The sequence below is a fragment of the Quercus suber genome, unplaced genomic scaffold (genome assembly GCF_002906115.3).
Source record: "Quercus suber isolate HL8 unplaced genomic scaffold, Cork oak 2.0 scaffold_237, whole genome shotgun sequence".
Taxonomy (NCBI): domain Eukaryota; kingdom Viridiplantae; phylum Streptophyta; class Magnoliopsida; order Fagales; family Fagaceae; genus Quercus; species Quercus suber.
Window position 1 is genome coordinate 337785 of NW_027069694.1, and position 17749 is coordinate 355533.

A 17749-nucleotide genomic window follows, 5' to 3' on the forward strand; every position below is an offset into this window, starting at 1 on the left:
ATTAAATGAAATTACCCATGTTGCATTTTAATTGTGAGAAAAGTATGTAATTTTTATGAAACAATGCTAAAATTTTAGTGTGATTTCCATGAAAAATTAGTACTAAATATATCATTTGAGTCTTTTTATTTAAGCATGCCATTAAGATTTTTGCATCAAATTGATTAAAAAATTTAATTGATTTTCATAAATTAAATGTCTTATTTTTACCCGGGTTCAGTTACTTTATCATATTTGGTCCTTTTATTTTTATTATATCATGCATGTGATTTATTTTAAAATTAAATTAATTTCTTTTATTTAATGAGCATGTCAAGATTTATTGAATTTATTCCATTACATGGGTAATTTATGACTTTGATCTCCAATTGCTAGAATATTCTAGTAACACGTGTTATTTTTATCGGAAGATGAGATCTGGCCATTTTTATCCATTTTCTCAAAAATCCTAAGAGATCACATATAAATACGACTCTTTCTCCTATTCACAAGGATCCTCCTATTCGCAAGGATCGGCATCCAAGTCCCTGGTCTTAGAAATCCCACCTTACCCATTCCCACGGGCTCCCGTGTCTTTCCCTCTGTTTTCATCACATCAACTCCTTCCTCAACCAAAACATCCATCCGAAACTCCAATACAGCTCCTTCCTTCACAAAAAGGAACCAAAATAACAACAGGGCAACTCCATCACCTCAATCTCTACAAAGCTCCGAGAAGATAACCCAAGAACCCATAAAAATCCAGCCTTTTTCTTAACCCAAAGACAGAACCAATAACACAAGAAAGATCCCCCCCCCCCCCCCTTCTTTTTCCCACATTCTCCCCAGCATAAATCAGCAACCATTTGATCCCCAAAGCAAAGCCAAAAACACCAGAAAAATCCTTCTTTTAATCTTTTTTCACCTGCCTAAAGCCTCGCAAAAATACCCAGAAAAATCCAACCCTTTTCACTGACTCAAAACTCCAAAAACTACCAACACAAAACAGCACAACCCAAAGCTACAGCAAACACAAAAAGCTCCCTCCTTTCTTTCATAAATCCGAAAACACAGCCATACAACCTCCAAAACTCCAGACACAGAACCAAAGCATAAAACCAAGAGATCCCTCCTTTCTACCATCAAACCAAAAGATCCCTTAAAGTCATCCCTTTTTCATCATCCCAGCAACTACAACAGCAACAACAAACAACAGCAGCAGATAATGACAAACAAGAACAAACAACAAAAGCAGAGAACAACAAGATGGGTAATATCATTTCCTTTTTCTTTTTTTCCTGATGAACATGCTCATATCATTTGATTCACACAAGCATGCATTTTTCAACAGAAAAGGTCTTTTTTTTTTTTTCCTGTCAGTTTCGTACTTGCTGATGCTTGGACACAGATTTCTCACACACGAGGTTGCATTTCAAATGCAACACAAGTATACACACACAGCCATTTGAAACAAACCCCAAACCCAAAAAAATCCCACCTTTCAAAACTCAAACCCACAAACAACCAAACAAGGAGAAAAATTCGGCCAAAAATAAGAGCAGAATATAAATGAAAACAGAAAAATAAGAGATAGAGAGAAAGAAAGAGCAGAGAAGTAGCGGTCACCCTCTGTGGTGGTGCCGTAGACACCCATCCCTGTTGGTAGTGGTATTGGTCATGCGGGCTTGTCCCTTGTGGAACCCAAGAGCTGACAGGATGAGAGAGCGGGAGGAACTCTTGAGTTCGGCCATGGAGGTTTGGCTAGGATTGGATTTGAAGGAAAGAGAGGAAGAGGTTTGGGAGTGAGGGACACGTATTAGAGAGCTTATTAGGAGTTTAATCCGATAGGATTTGGTTTTTGCAATAAATTAAATAAAATTAAAAGAAAATAAAGATGAAAGAATAGAGGTTTTATTTTTAATTAATAATTTATATTTATTATAATTTAGATTTTTTTTTAAAACAAATAAAAATGATAAACTTAGAAACAAGTAATAATTATAATTTTTTTAAGATAAAATAAAATTTTAAATTTTAGAAATTTTTTTAATTTAAAATAAAATTTGTTATTTAATATTTATAGTCTTATTTTTAAATGAAAGTATTCTTCATTTATTAGAATATTTTTGAATCTTGAATCCTATTTTTATATGTATACTTGGTCCAAAGACCACCAGGTTTAAGGCCTAAGCCCAAAGGGAAGTTCCCAATTCCAAATCAAACTCATCAAGGCTCAAACCTACTTTGAAATTAAAGCCCAGGTCCAAAACTTTGTCAAGCCCAAACCTAAAAACAAAAACCAGCCTTTGCACTTAAAACCCATCAGCTTTTACTCAGACACGCCTCACCCTAGCATTGCACACATGCACACACTTCGTGCATTTTGAACCAAATACACGCCTCGTCAGGTGAAAAACCCTCAACGGTTGGGGGACAATGTCAAGCGCGGGTTGAAATCTGGATACGATTAAATGTGTGTGATTGACCGTTCCTATTCTCTATAGGAGGTCTAGAGTGTAGTACTCATTAATCTTCCACATGTAAAAGCTGAAAAATCACTTTCTATCACCCTCGTAACGAAACAAAACAGAAATTAAATTACAAAAAAAATTTCAACCTCAAGCCTCAATCTTCTTTGTACGGATGAAAGGATAGTGCTTCATATTTTTAAAATAAAATTAACTTCCAAAATTGTGCTCCAAACTTTCTTCTTTGTTGAGCGTTGTTGTTGAGTCTGCCCCTTCAGGTTTCTTTTCTAAAAACTGTGTTTCCTGTTTTACTTTGCTTTTTTTATTCACTTTCTCTGAACTTTTTCTTTGTGCATGCTTTACTTCAAGCCCACATATTTTGATACCCTTTTATTATATATATATATATATATATGACATTCATTTCTATGATTTAACTCTTTATCATCAGATTAAGAAATCAATTGGTTTTTGGTATAAGCGAGAATTAAACCACATCTCTCTTATTCAACCATTTTATCGGTCAAGTAGAACTCATCATTTTATAATTTTATTTACTTACAAATTGAGGTGGGGGTAGGGATGGGTTGGGATAGCAAAGGTTTTATAATAATAAAAAAGCTATAATTTTTTTTTTTAAGTAATCACAAACCACTACATTTCATACTTATTTTTTACATTTTTTTTTAATAAAATTTCAACTTCAATTTCTTTGTTTCTTTACGGGATGATCCACATCCAAAAATTCTGTGTATTATATAATATCCTAGATGTTAACAAAAAAGAATTAATTTTCAAAATTATAATTTAATTAAAATTTCCAAACACATATTTTTTATTGGATTAGCCATAAAATCAATTAAAAAGAAAATGTTAGCAAATTTTGAAAACATTGAAAAGAAAATGAAGATAATAATAATGTAAATTGTAGATGAAAAGATTGGTGAATTAGTAATATAAAATCAATTGAAAAAATAAAATGTTAGCGGAACTTGGAACTTGAAAATAAAAACTGAATTACAAGTTTTACATCTCTAAAAGTTAAATAAAAAAAAAAAGCAAAAAAAAAATATATATATAGATGAAAAAAAGGTTAAATAATATTTAAATACAAGAAAGAGGCTCCACTTAGTATTATTGTATTAGGCCCCATAAGACATTGAGCCCGGCCCGATCATTTCAAAGGTCCTCAACAATAATCTCGTGATGTCTAAAGCAGCTTTAATATACAAGTCCTCATCCTAATGTAGAAGTATTTTACCAACTAGGTTTTGGTTTCATCGTGGATCTGGTGTTTTTAACATACCCATAGCTTTGTTGCCTCATCATCCAAATTCATTTTTCTATTTTAATACATATTTCTAGTTAAAAAACTACTTATCTTTATTTACCAAGAAACGAAAGGAGTTGTAACAATCAAGGCGTGGCAAAAAAATATAATTTTGTAGTGCACAATCTATGCATTGTGTGGCCAACGACTCCCTAGCTAGCAGCTTTCATATATAAATCAGCGTGCAGAGAACCATTTCTGGAGAACACAATGAAGGCTACCTCCTCTCAAATGTTCAAAATCAATAATAGCAAGGGATCTTGAAAAGCCCCAGATAAGCCAAGGCCAAGAAAAATGATCATCTATATTTTTCACCATTCACCACCAATTCCATCAACAAGTCATTCCAAGAATCTATTGGCCCAGGCAAGCACCAATGAAGACAGTCATTCTGAACTTTAGCATTCTTGTCCTTTGCAAAAGGTTGGAATTGCCTGTAGGGTCCTGGGTGCCCATCAGGCCTTAATACTGAAAGGCGGGTTGTATCTAATAGCTTCAAGATCACCCCATTTCCAGACCCAACTTCGACAGCTTTTTCGGCCTCTTCCAATTCAATGTCACGCATTATAGTGTCTATGTCACGCATATCAACCTCACCCTCTTTGAACGGCATGGTTCTATTGCAGTTTCCTCCGCTGAACCATTCACCATTCTCAAAATGGTCTGGGGTTGTAGTTCTGAAGAAAACAAATGCCTTATGGTCATTGCTTGTAATGAAGTTGAGAACCAGCTGAAGGGCCTTGCGATATGCATAGTCAAATCCTAGTTCTGTCAAGTTCTTTCCAGGGCAGTAATGACAGCCTGTGATGTTATTGTTCTCATGATAAATTGCTGTTTTGAGAAACCATTTTCCACCAGCAATTACTGCATAATCAATATCTTTATATTGTTCAGTCCATTTTTCATCAAGTTTGTCAAGATATAATTGGATTTCTGATGAAGAAACTCCATTCAAGTCCTCAAAGATAGCCGCTTTAATGAGGAAAGGGGTCCAAATTACAGAAAGAGTGAAGTTGTGAGAAGGAAAGTGCCATCTTTTGGACCGGTATTCCTCGTCGTGGTAGACCTCAACTGCTTGTTCCACCTGTGGCACACAATCACCAAACTATGTTAGGTGGGACCAAATTGTTGATAACGTACTGCCGAGAATATATATACAAACGCTCGCACTAGAATATTAAAAAAAAAAAAAAAAAAAAAACAGAAACCATTCCAGATCGACGGTAAAGATTAACTAAAAATGTTAGGTGCTGGTAGGTCCTAGTATATGATATGGGAATTTTGGAAGATTTGAGGTCTTTGGGTACCACAGGGGGATATCTACATCAATAGAATAGAAATACTAGAGTCTGTCTACAGAGACCTCTCTCAAACATATTCTATAATGTGGACAATATAATTCAAATTGAACATGTACACTTACTGATAGTGGAGAATATGAGGGGAATAAAGCAGAACATGAACATGACAGAGATATTCAACTTTAGGCTTTAGCCATGTAACTCTCTCTCTCTCTCTCTCTCTCATTTTGCTGTTTTGGAAAAATGATTTACAATTCAAATGTTAGAAATTAAATGGAGACCAAACTGGTAAACTACTCAACAACCGAAATACAAGTATTATTACCACAGGAAAATAGAGCAAATGTGAGTTTTGGTCTCCCGCGTTTCTTTCTTCACTTTTTCTAACCTGAAGACTTCGATCAAAGTGAAATTATACTAATTGACACAGATAAACATAGAAAAACCAAAAAATAGTAATGTACTTATCAATAATTATTAATGTTCAAGAGAAGCCATATGGTTGGTAAACCTGTTCAGATTAAGACACCACAACCACTTCAGAACAGTAGTCTAACCATAATAGTGGCAGCTGTCTTCCACAAATGAAATTAACATTCAACACTGATTGTTGAAGTTGGATTATGAGTTCCAAAATGATCTAGCAGCATATAAAAGAAATAAGACACTGTTTGAATATGTGAGATGATAGAAGGAAAAAGAAAATGAGAGAAAATGGAACGTGGATTGAAATTTTCTTTTTCTTTTTTGGTAGATAATGATAAATACTGATTTCCTATCATCTATCAATAATAATAAGGCTAATCCAAACTAATTTATTTGAATAAATAATAGTAATTCAAATAAATAAAGCAAATAACATGATTTTTTGTTATTTCATTCCACCATTTGTAATCTTTTCAAAATGAGACCAAAATAGAAGAAATCATGTCTAACAGGGATGATTTGACAATATTATTCCTCTAGTATATGAAAAACAATATTTACAACAACTGAATTAGCAAGTTTTTATTAATTCTCATCTGAATTTACTAAAGATATCACTTCATCTATTATTCACAACTTGATACATCATTGGTTGTTAAATATTTTGTGAAAATTGTTGTGATGACTGATTGAGATCTATAACTATAAGTCAATTCACTTTAGCAACGGAGAAGTGGCTATAGTTCCAATAATTGTTAAAGCTAGAAAAAAAATAGCAATAGCATAAGGGGGCACACCTGAAATGATCATAGCGCTAAAGCAATCTACTTAAAATTTAACTAAAAAATAGAAGCAAACTACTTAAGATATATTTAAACACAGTGTAAGACCTATTAAAAAATAAAAAAAAAATAAAAACTTATTTTCCAAAGGTCAGCCTAGAAAATGGTAGATTACAAGTTCATGTGTCAAAATCTAATATTTCAAAGCATATACTTAAAACTCCCAAAAAATTTAAAGAGTACCTGAGAGAGGATGCAAAGCAATGACTGGACATGGTTACGAGAGATGGAATCACCAATAAAAGCCCATGACTTATTCCTCATAAGATCAAGAAATCTCTCAGAATTGAACCTAGGTAATTTACAGTTCCGTGGATTCCACCTCCAGTACAGGTAACCTGAATCAGGACGTCCATTACTCATACAATTTTGATGACCCTCAATCACATGGCAGCTCTCATTAGTGTATGCTGGACCTGATTCATCAGCTATCCAATCTCCCATGAAAATGTCACATTTTTCTGCAACTGTATTGCGTATAATAATATCAATACAACCATACAAAGAATTAAACAAACAAAAAAAATCCACTAAAAAGTGTACAAGCTAGTGAGGTTAGTACTTCGTTATCTTTTACCAAAACTGACAACTTTTTTTGTTTTTGTTTCGTATAGAATATATAAAGAGAGAGAGACTTAAAGACCAGTTTCTTTTGATGGAAAACACACACTTCAATGACATGCCAACTCCAATACTGCTAGCGACAGCGGAGCGACTTAATGACCAGTTTCTGAACACCCAACTACTGAACTACTTTAATTTAAAGATCTAGCTGGACTACATTGGGAATAACATTAAACAAAAATGTTTTTTTTTTTTTTTTTCCTTCTAATTTGGGAATGACCTTTCAATTTGAACTTTCTCATTCAGTAAATTTGCTAAACTATAAGGAAATCGCATAATTTTTTTTTTTTAAATGTTAAAGAATGCCTAAGGAATTAGTTTAGAAACTATTTTTATAAATATTTAATGGAAAAATGATATATAAGTAGGGTAAATAATGAATTATCATATGCAAACATAAATTCAAGAGAGAGAAAAAGTGCTCAATTGGAAATCGAATATCCAGTTATACTAAAACTAATTTCTAAATAGAAAAAACAGTGAATTAAACCAAAAAATATAAAATATAAAAAATATGGAAGAAAAAAACTCAGCCTACCATCTTTATGAATGGGGGCAAAAAAAAGAAATAAAGAACACCAATTTTCAAAATGAATTCCCCTTTTCTCATTCACGGATGTCTTGAAACAATCAAAAAGTAGGAAGATAGAAAATTTCCTCACCAATCTCAGATGTTTGAGTTTCATTTTCAGGAAAAACAGAAGCAAGAGGCGGTTGAATTGGTTGAGAAACAACAGGGGACTCTGTTTTTGGCTCTGGTTCTGCAAGAGGTGGTGTGTGAGTCTCTTCTAGGACTGAAGAAATTCTGATTGAATCAGAGGAGAAAAGGCGAAAAGCGAGACCCAATAAGAGAATTGAGACACCAAACTTCACAAAGATATGATTGTGTTTGTAGTGCAATGATAAAGGTTTCGAATCCCACCTCATTCCCTTCCCCATTTGGTGCCAGAAAGACCAAGAAAATCCCTGGGAAGTTAGAGAGAGAGAGAGACAGAGAGAGAGAGAAACAAAAAACAAAAAAACAGCAATAGAAGATGAACGAGTTCAAAGTGAAATGGTGTTGTTTTCGCCACAAACCAAACGATGTTTTAGCATGAAAAAGGTTTACAAACAGTGACATGTTGTCTATAAGCTTGCTTGGCTTGGGGATTAAGGATATTGCAATCAGAGAGATGCAATGTTGTCAAGGCAGTTTTCTTCGCCTTAATAAAGTACGTGTATATATATATATATAAGAGCTGAATAATTCATTAAAAATTATTTTCTTTTTTAATTTTATGTATTTTTTTAAGATACACAAGTATAAAAATAGAAAATAATAATGAAATAGGATGAGAATAATTATCTATGAATATGTCAAAACTTTGCACTTGATTACTTATTGGACGCTTTTTATTATTTTTGTGATTTTTCACGTAACTTTTTAACATAAAAATATAATTAATCTTTCTTAAGAAATTTGAATAATTATAAAAACAATTGTAGATTTCAAAAAAGCTTACTCATTGTTCTATGAAATCTAATTAAATAAGTTTAATAAATGAAAAAGAGAAAATTTAATTTTTTTTTAAATTAAAATTAATAGAAATTTTAAAAAATTAATAGAATAGTCTTTGAAAAATATTTTATTTCTATTTCATTTCTCTCATTTCCCTATTCCAAATAAGTTCCAAAAAAAAAAATAATAATAATAAGAGAAAGCAAAGAAAAACAATGTTAAACTTGCAATTGCCCGATGAATATTAAAATTTGAGGATACAATTTTTGTTTAATGCATCAATGCACTAAACACATTAAGATATCAACACATGTTTCAACTTAGACATTTGCCCACATTTTAAAGTGTCAAATGCATCATCGCATACCCTTAGCGCGATGGTCACTCTACAAGTATAAGTATTTATGGGGTGCAAGGAGACAAACACTGAGGTTCAAGTCTGCAGGAGGAAACTTCATACACATATACACTTAGATTAAGTTAAAGTATAATTTATATCTTATAAAATAAAATAAAAAAGTGTCAAATGCATTAATGCACTAGATAAAAGCCTAACCCAAAATCTAAATACCTCTCAACCAAAATTTTTTATTTGGATGAAAGGGTTAATGAGAATTATGAATTTCACATGTGCTTGACCAATTTTTCTGAGACAAGCACTGGCGACTCTACATGCAAGCCACACTTGCCCAAAAAAAAAAAAAATGTTAAACTAACCTATTTGTGACCACCATAATAAAAATGTTAAACACCTTGACTTGCGAATTACAAAAGTTAGGTTCAACAAAAATAAGAATAATGTTATATTCACAACATTTTCACAATAATTTTACAACAAATTCAATGTGGTAAGTTGTTATTGATTCTAATTTGAGCTCAATACTGATATTATTTTTTGACCCACCAATAACAGCTTTTTACATTAGATTATTATAAAAATATTGTGGACATTATGTCCCTCAAACATAATCCTTAATCTTTTTTTTTTTTTCAAAAAAAAAAAAACCTTAAATAACTACAATAAATATTAGCCCAAATAATAACAAACATAAACCAAACAACAACAAGATAAGACCAAACAACAATAAGTGATCTAATTATTCAACAAAAAATCTACTATAAAGCAAAAAAAAAAAAAAAGATAATAATCGCTAAATATTAAATTTGTAATTCGTTCAACCTGTTCAATAAAAATAATTTTTAATTTCATTTTTTCTTAAAAAATAGTACCAAGAAAAATATTGTGGTTGTCATTTCTTCTTTATGGCGATGACAATTATATTCTTTTTAGTTTTGAACTCACAACAATTTTACTCTCCTTAATAACTCGACTCACAATTGTAATAAATATTCAAGTTATCGTTTTATTAGATTTTATATAATTTAAATTTATTAGTAACCCCCCAAAAAAATTCCTAAAACCACTTCGGGAGATAACTATGTATTTAATGGACCAAAATCCGATAGGTTTTTTAAATGTATTCACATTAAAATTTGGTTATATGCATTTACAATGCAAATATAGAAAATAAATAAGACAAAAATATTTAATTTATATGGGGTACGTCTGAAGTCGAATATATGTCTGTTGTGTAGATCAAAGTGTTATGGATTTGGTCTCTGATTATTTTTGTTGGAAGGGGGAACACAATTAGATTTAGTTCTAAATGAACATGTTCTGCAGGCTCTAATCAGTTCTCCCGCATGTAATCTCTTAAATGTTTTTTTTAGTATAATAATTGATATCGGACTGATTAAGTACAGCTGGCTAGAACTTTATCTTTTGTGTGTAGTAACTAGAAACATCACATCATTCGCGGACCACCATTTCCCAAAACCATACACGATCGTTATCATCATCACCATCTGGACAGCACGCAAGCAGAGCATTCACAGTTCACTGCATAAATTTTTTTTTTAATTAAAAAAAAAAAACCTTTTAACAGATTTAAAAAAAATATATTTTACTTATTTTAATGTTTCACTTTAAAATTTACAATATATTCAATATAAAATGTTGTTTTTTATTTTAACATTTTATTTAAATATTTTTTTATTATTTTATATTATTTTATCTCTCTTTTCTCTGTCTCTCTCTTTTTCTCTGAAGAAAGAATGACTATGAACAAACTCACACCTTTTTTTTTCCCAACCCAGCAAACCCACTACCACTGCCAACCACAACCACCACCAACAAACCCAAAATCACCACCATTGCCACCCACAACCCCCAGCCAAAACCACATCACAAACCCACAACTTCCATATCACAACCACCGATCCAACCCAGCCATAGCCACCTACTGCCATAACCACAGCCACCCCACTGCAAACTCTAATTTTAAAAAATATGGTAACAACAACAACAACAACTGCCACCACAAACAGCCACAAAACCTAGCAACCCACCACCCATGCAATCCACCATTGCCGCCACCCACACCCATTGCCCACCCACTGCCGCCCCAATCAAATCGAACAAAAGCCAACCAAAATCGAAAAAATTAGAACTAACCTAGCCACAAACCCACGATAAGCAAGAGAGGAGAGAGAGAGAGAGAGAGAGAGAGAGCTTCGGCCGTGGGTTGGTAGTGGTGGCGCTGTTGCATGTCGCCACTGTCAATGGTGGCCCTTTCATGAGCTTCGGCCATGCTTGGTAGAAGTCCGGTTAAGAGAGAGAGAGAAAGAGAAGTGAACCTGTGAAGGTGAAGAAAGAAATAAATAAAAAAAATTAAAAAAAAAAAGAAAGAAAGGAGAAAGTGAGATAGAGCGTATTATTTTATATGAAAATCGGAAGCAATGAAATAAAATATTATTATTTTTTCACTTTTATGTTGCGTTTTTTTTAGACAAAATAGAATGGATAGAAAATTTTGGAGAAAAAATAAAAAGGAAAATTTTTTTGAGTGTGTTCGGTTAGATAGAAAGGAAAGAAAATAAATAGTGTGACTTAAGTGTCTTCTAGAAATCTGAAAGGAAAAAAATGAGATTACTTAATAGACAAAAATGTCCATGCATCCCATTACTCTTTTTTTTTTTTTTTTTTGTCATATATTTGCTTTAATTGGCCATCATTTTTTTAATAATAGTATATGAATAAATTTTTACAAACTCACTTTTTCCACCCATCTACTTTTCTACTCCCAACCAAAAAAAAAAAAATTAAATTAAATTTTTTCTATCCTTCTACTTTTCCATCATTTCACAATTTTCCACCCCTTCAACCAAAAACGAATTCTTAAGCTACACTAGACTGCTATAGGTATTTCTCAAAAAAAATAAATAAATAAATAAATAAAGAAGAAGAAGAAGAAGAAGAAGAAGAAGAAAGGAAGAAGAAGAAGGAAAATTCCTTGCAGCTCATTTACAAAAAAAATTTAAGCATACAACCATCAATGTAGCATATATTTTAAAATAGCATTTTAGCTATTTTATCACCATCATTGTGTATGCTCTTACAAAACCAACATTCCACCTCTTTGTTTTTATTTTTTCTTTTATATTTATATATATTGTATTCTTTGAGCTACAAATCACATAAAGGTTATTTAAATATTCTTTATTAGTTGTCAAAATGACACCAATCATATTTATTATTTTGTTAATTTATAAGCACTTTATAGTACAATATGTATAAAATTATTAAAGCATGATTATCTAAGAAAGTTAATAAGTCTATAACCGCACAAAAAGTTCACAATGGTTGAGATAGAGGGTTGCTATTAAAAGTAAAAAAATGTGATATTAATAATAGACCTAGATAGAACTAGAACTAGTAAGTTTTGTCTAAAAAAACTAGAATTAGTAAAATAAGTGTAAGTTAAAGAGGTTTAAAGTCTGTGCTGTGTATCCAAGAGTTAGACTCTTTTGGATATACACCACCATAAGTTTCTTTAAAAACCTTATCCTCTCTCCTCTGTGTGTGTGTTAAAAATATTTAGTATTCTCAAAAAAAAAAAAAAAAAAAAAAAGGAGAGAGCTAATAAATAAAAAAATATTTAGTATTCTCAAAAAAAAAAAAAAAAAAAAAAGGAGAGAGCTAATAAATACTCTTCAGCTCAACTATTTTGTAAATTCTTGTGTATGTAGAATTACTCCTAAAATTTTATCAAATTTCAGTATAAAATCTTGTTTTTAACCTAATTACTTTTACAAATATACTCTCTAACATTCTCTTTATTCTCCTCTCAATTTTCCATTGAAATAATTTTTTTATACTAACTTTTTCTCTCACTAAAAATCATTTTTCTTTATCCATTTTTCATTGTACTTATTTTCCTCATCTTCTCCATTGTCGATTCTACTCAAACTTAACAGTGTGTTTGGTTGGATTGAAAACTTGGTAGATGGAAAAGGGGAAGATAAAAAGTGGGAAAAGTGGAATTTTCCTTTGTTTGGTTGATGGTAAAAATTGAGGGGGAAATTAGTGGTCCTAGGTTTTTTTCCACCTAAGCCCACCAAATCCCAATTTCTCCAAATCGTAGAGAAAACCAAGAGAAAAAAGGGAATTTCATTAAAATGAAGCAAATACTTGCATTATAACGTTTAACCACTACTAAACATATGATTACACTCCACCTCCATGCCATTGCCAAGCCATCTCCTTCACCACATTCCCTCCTCCACTAACAACTAAGAGATAGTGACTACATTGTCATGATGTCCAATATCCAACTAGGGCTGTAAAACATTGTCGAGTAGCAAGTTTTCAATCTTGGCTCAACAATGAATGTAAAACGTTCAAGTTTGGCTTCAGCTCAATCCAAGCCTATAAGTGATGTTTGAATTTGAGCTCGTCAAAAAATCTAAAGGCTTGAACTTAGCTTAATTCATTAGCTATGCCAAGCTCAAGCTCAAGCTCAATGTTAAGCTTAAACTTGAGATCCAATACAAGTATATTATCAAGCACAGCTCAAACTTATGTAGTTTGGACAAGTAATCTCAACTCCCAATTACTTAACGTCTTAGTAAAATATGGTTTTAATTGTTAAGCTCATATCAAGCTTATTACCAAGCTCAAAAATGATTGTAGGCTTTGTTTTGTATCAAGCCCTAATGTTTACAAGTTTGTACAAGAAACTTTTTTTTTTTTTTTTTTTTATGTATCAAGCCCTAATGTTTACAAGTTTGTACAAAAAACTTTTTTTTTTTTTTTTTTTTTTTGGTGCTAGGGTTTGGCTCTTTTATTAAACAAGTCTAAAATTAAGGCACAAGATTGGTTTGTGTAAGGTTGAAATTTATCAACCATCTTGTTGGCTTTATTCCGTGCCGATTTGCTTGTAATTTAAGCACTTAGTAACCTTGTATTTAAGTGGGATTATTGTAAGGGTAGTGTGTGAGAAGATGTGAAGAAAAGCTCAAGTATGTGCAAGAAAGCAGAGTTTCGCAGCTAGGACTCGCGGCTGACTCGAGACTAGCAAGCTGCCAACTGCAGGCACGTGAGATGCACACATGGGGAGCTGAAGGGTCGCACCAGCTGTCACATTACAGGACAAAAGTCCCAGGCTGGTCAGGCCATTACGTCACGACTTGAACTCGCGACTTGGACAAGCCGCGAGGTCAAGCCGTCAATCAGCCCTGTTTGGCAAAAACTGACTCTTCGTATTCCAAACACATACCACTATATATAGACCCTTATACCCACTAAATTAGAGAGCTTCCAGAGAGAATTATGTGTGAGAAACCCTAGAGAAAAATGAGATTGTCTCATCCCCAATCTTTACCTGAGTGTCTCTACAAATTCCTCTACTCTCTTCCTCTCCATTGTCACATCCTTGAGAGGTCATTGACCAAATCCTTATCTCACCACACCCACGTTTGTGAGAATGTTCATTTGGTGCTAAGGGAAGCAGTTTGGAAGGAACCAATATACATTGGTTGATGCTATGGTCTAGTAGCGGAATCTGGAAAGTTAAAGAAGAAATAGGTTTAGTGTAACCTTGTTAGAGTAAGAAGCTTGGAAGGCTTAGGTGCTTGGGTAGATTAGGCTTGGAGGGTCTTCTGTTGTTCATGTATCCCAACTACATTCTTTAGTGGATTATTTGACCGCTTGGAGGGCGGTGGAGAGGTTTTACGCCGAGAACTTCGGTTTCCTCTTCGATAACACATCGTGTGTTGTCTGTGTGTTTGCATCTTCCTTCTCTTTATCTTTGCCTTATATTTACTGTTGTGGATATGTTTATATTTGGCTTAGATTGTCTATCAATTCTGTTATAAGCTTGTTATTATGTTCCGCACATTAACTGTTTGATATAAAGCTTGAATTGGTGATTTTATTATTTGGGGTCTAAACGTTCAAGAGTGTTTATACACATTTTAAACTTTCAGTTTGTTTGTAAACAAATATAAATAAGCTTTTAAATCTAGTCAAGCCCAAACTATTTATGAAAGGCCTGGTTCATTTATAATCCTAATCCAACACATCTCCACAACCTAAGCTCCAATCGACATCCCATGAAGTCACGATTGAACAACTCTAACACCATAAGTTCTTCAATTTCGATCAATGGTGAACTTTGAGAAGCTATAAAGTGTTTTTTTAATTTAAATTTTTTGCAGGAAAAAAATTTGGATATAATGTGAATATGTCTATTGCTTGATTTAAAAATTAAAAAAAAAGAAAAGAAAAGAAAAGAAATTGATGTGATAGAATATTATTGGAAGGTATAAACATATGGTTTAATACTAAATCTTTAGTGTTTAAATCCTTTTTAGAACTTTTTTTTTTGGTTAAAAAAAAAAACCTATTATTTTTTTCTACAAAAACTCATAAACTAGTTTTTTTTTTTTTTTAATTTGTTTAAAATACTTGGTTTTTATTTTATTTCATTTGTTTTAATACTCGATGATGGATGTAGGAAAGAACAATCCTACTGCAAGAAAAGAATGTAATGAAAAAGCAATATATTCCAAAGATATGGTGATATTGAACGCCGTTGAAAAAATATATGACCGGAAATGGACCATAATAAAGGTGTTGTGGAGTTGAAGAGGTTAAAATTTAAAGCCAAGTATATATGTTGTGCACAAAAACAAACATCCACTTTGTTTTTCCTTTTCCATTATTGCATGTTGCCAGTCTAGAGTAACAGTTGTGCAATTAATTAAGTACGCTTTATATGATTCACTACTCTTTGCTTAATCAATCTTTTCCCACTCATTGTTGTCCTCTTTTACTATCTTTTGCAGGTTCTGTTTCTTTTAATTTTAACCAATTAAAGTTGGCTGGATATTCATTAAAATTATAATAAAATAAAATAAAAAACCACACACACACAAAGTGTTAGCTGGATGCTAGAACTTTATAGAAAGAAAAGGGTAATGAAGAGAGGACTCTATTAGCATTTAGCTAATTATTTAACTCAGTACCTTGTGTGTGTAGGATGGAGCCATGGAGGATTGCATATTCTTAAAAGATTAATCAAGTAAACATCTCACTAAAAATGTTTAACCAATTAAAATTTTTCTTACTCATTTTTGTTTTCTGTTTATTTGTGTATTCCCTTATAATAAACATTAAAGAATAACTTCAAACTATAGGTTATTGGGTCCATATCAGTCAAAGTTAAAAACCAACCTTGCACCAACAACGCTAAATTTAGAAGCGAAAGAAAGAGATTAAACATCCTTATTTAACTGATTACGAAGGTTAAAAATTGATCAAGACATTTGAACTAACATTAAATATTAATTATTCTCAAATTTTATTTTTATTTTTTTAGATATGACAGTTGATAGGCCAAAAATGTATTAACTCCTTGTGATGAATTAACAAATTAATCAGCCAAATTAATTAATTAATTCAATTAACATGCAATACGTGTGGTAATACAAACAAATCATCAAATAACTAAATGCAGTGGAAATTAAATTGACACAATGATTTTTTTACGAATAGGGAAAACTTACACGGTAAAAACCCCACTGGATGATTTTAAGGTCACTACTTCCAATAATTCACTATTATCACAACAAGCAGTTATAAGTAAAGGAATCTCAATATCTTATATCAACTTACAATTGAACCCTTACCCCAATACTCAATTAAACTTGTTCTATAGTGACAATCTCTCCTTGTAATGCACGGCTCCTAGTATGTAACTAACCAATTCGATTCACGAATCCCAGTACGCGGCTTACTCACTAACTTGAGAAAGATGTTGGCTGCAAAGTTCTTCAGTTCATCACATGATGAAGACCACGAAGCTCTTTGGTTACAGAACTCTACGGTGTACAAATACAGTAGATTCTTCAAGAGAAAGATAAACTAGGACAAATTTCGTCTCCGCTCACAATTTGCATGAACACAACTTTGCTTTACACTTGCGCAACCTTTGACGGCCCTTAAAATAATCATTATATATGTTTAGAGTTGTGAGAAAATAAAGTCTAAACATGTATATACAAATTGAAGTGAAATCAGCTTTGAAAAACTGATTTTCATAAACCTTGATACATAGCTTATCAGTTGAGAAGCTATCAAGCATCAAGGTTTAGCAGATTTTTAAACCTCGATAGATACTAGTTGTTGAGTTTTAAAATCTAGCACTTCTCTACTTGTTTCTTGGACAGTCTGGGATGGCTTTAACACTTGAACTTGAAACCTTATTCCTTGAAGCATTAAACACATCCTAAATCTACTCAATTACAAGTAAAATGCGTTTTGTCAAAGAATTAGCCAATTCTATAATGACATATGTTCCTAAAATTGATTCACATATGTCCTAACAATACTATTTTAAATTTATGTCATCTGTTCTATAATGAATGTTCTTTATCATTGGACAAAAACACCAATTAGTTGTTAGTATATATGAGGATTGAATTTCATATCCTTTATTCGACAATAAAATATTTTATCAAATTTTTTTAGTTAACTGAAACCCACTAACTGTTATTAATTTGTTGGTTAAGTTACTAAGTTTAACATTGAATTAATATATAATATGAATAAGTCCAGAGGTAGGAACATGCCACGGGTATAATGACATCTTGTGGTGCTAAACAAAAACTGACTTATCAGTGTTCGCAATAAGGGCATGTCGGTTTCTTAATTAACCTGTCAAAGGATTGGTCTAATCTTTCTAAACCACAACATTTCATTAGTTTATTACATTTTTATGAAACAATTTTCTAATTTATTTGTAGGCTCTTTTTTATTTTTATTTTTTTTCTTACAAATTTATTTACAAGTTCACGTACATAACCTTAGGGTAAAATTAATGTAATTTTTTTTTTCAAATGCAGTTTATCAAGTATCCCAATCAAATCCAAACACATGT

The 17749-nt window shown here is 32.0% G+C and overlaps 1 protein-coding gene across 3 annotated transcripts; it reads right to left on the reverse strand.

Moving 5' to 3' along the window:
- Positions 1-3504: 3504 nt before the first annotated feature.
- On the reverse strand, positions 3505-8162 carry LOC112014198 (protein trichome birefringence-like 25). 3 transcript variants are annotated; one of them, XM_024046578.2, is made up of 4 exons: positions 7633-8162; positions 6530-6813; positions 5404-5466; positions 3505-4861 (listed from the first exon to the last, which is right to left on the reverse strand). In XM_024046578.2, the coding sequence occupies exons 1-4, from the start codon at positions 7907-7909 to the stop codon at positions 4076-4078; spliced, it is 1410 nt and encodes a 469-aa protein (XP_023902346.1). In that variant the 5' UTR covers positions 7910-8162; the 3' UTR covers positions 3505-4075. The 3 variants fall into 3 exon arrangements, with proteins under 3 accessions (XP_023902346.1, XP_023902348.1, XP_023902347.1); XM_024046580.2 differs by lacking the exon at positions 7633-8162 and adding an exon at positions 6909-7028; XM_024046579.2 differs by lacking the exon at positions 5404-5466 and having other exon boundaries at positions 7633-8161.
- Between the last annotated feature and the right edge of the window lie 9587 nt (positions 8163-17749).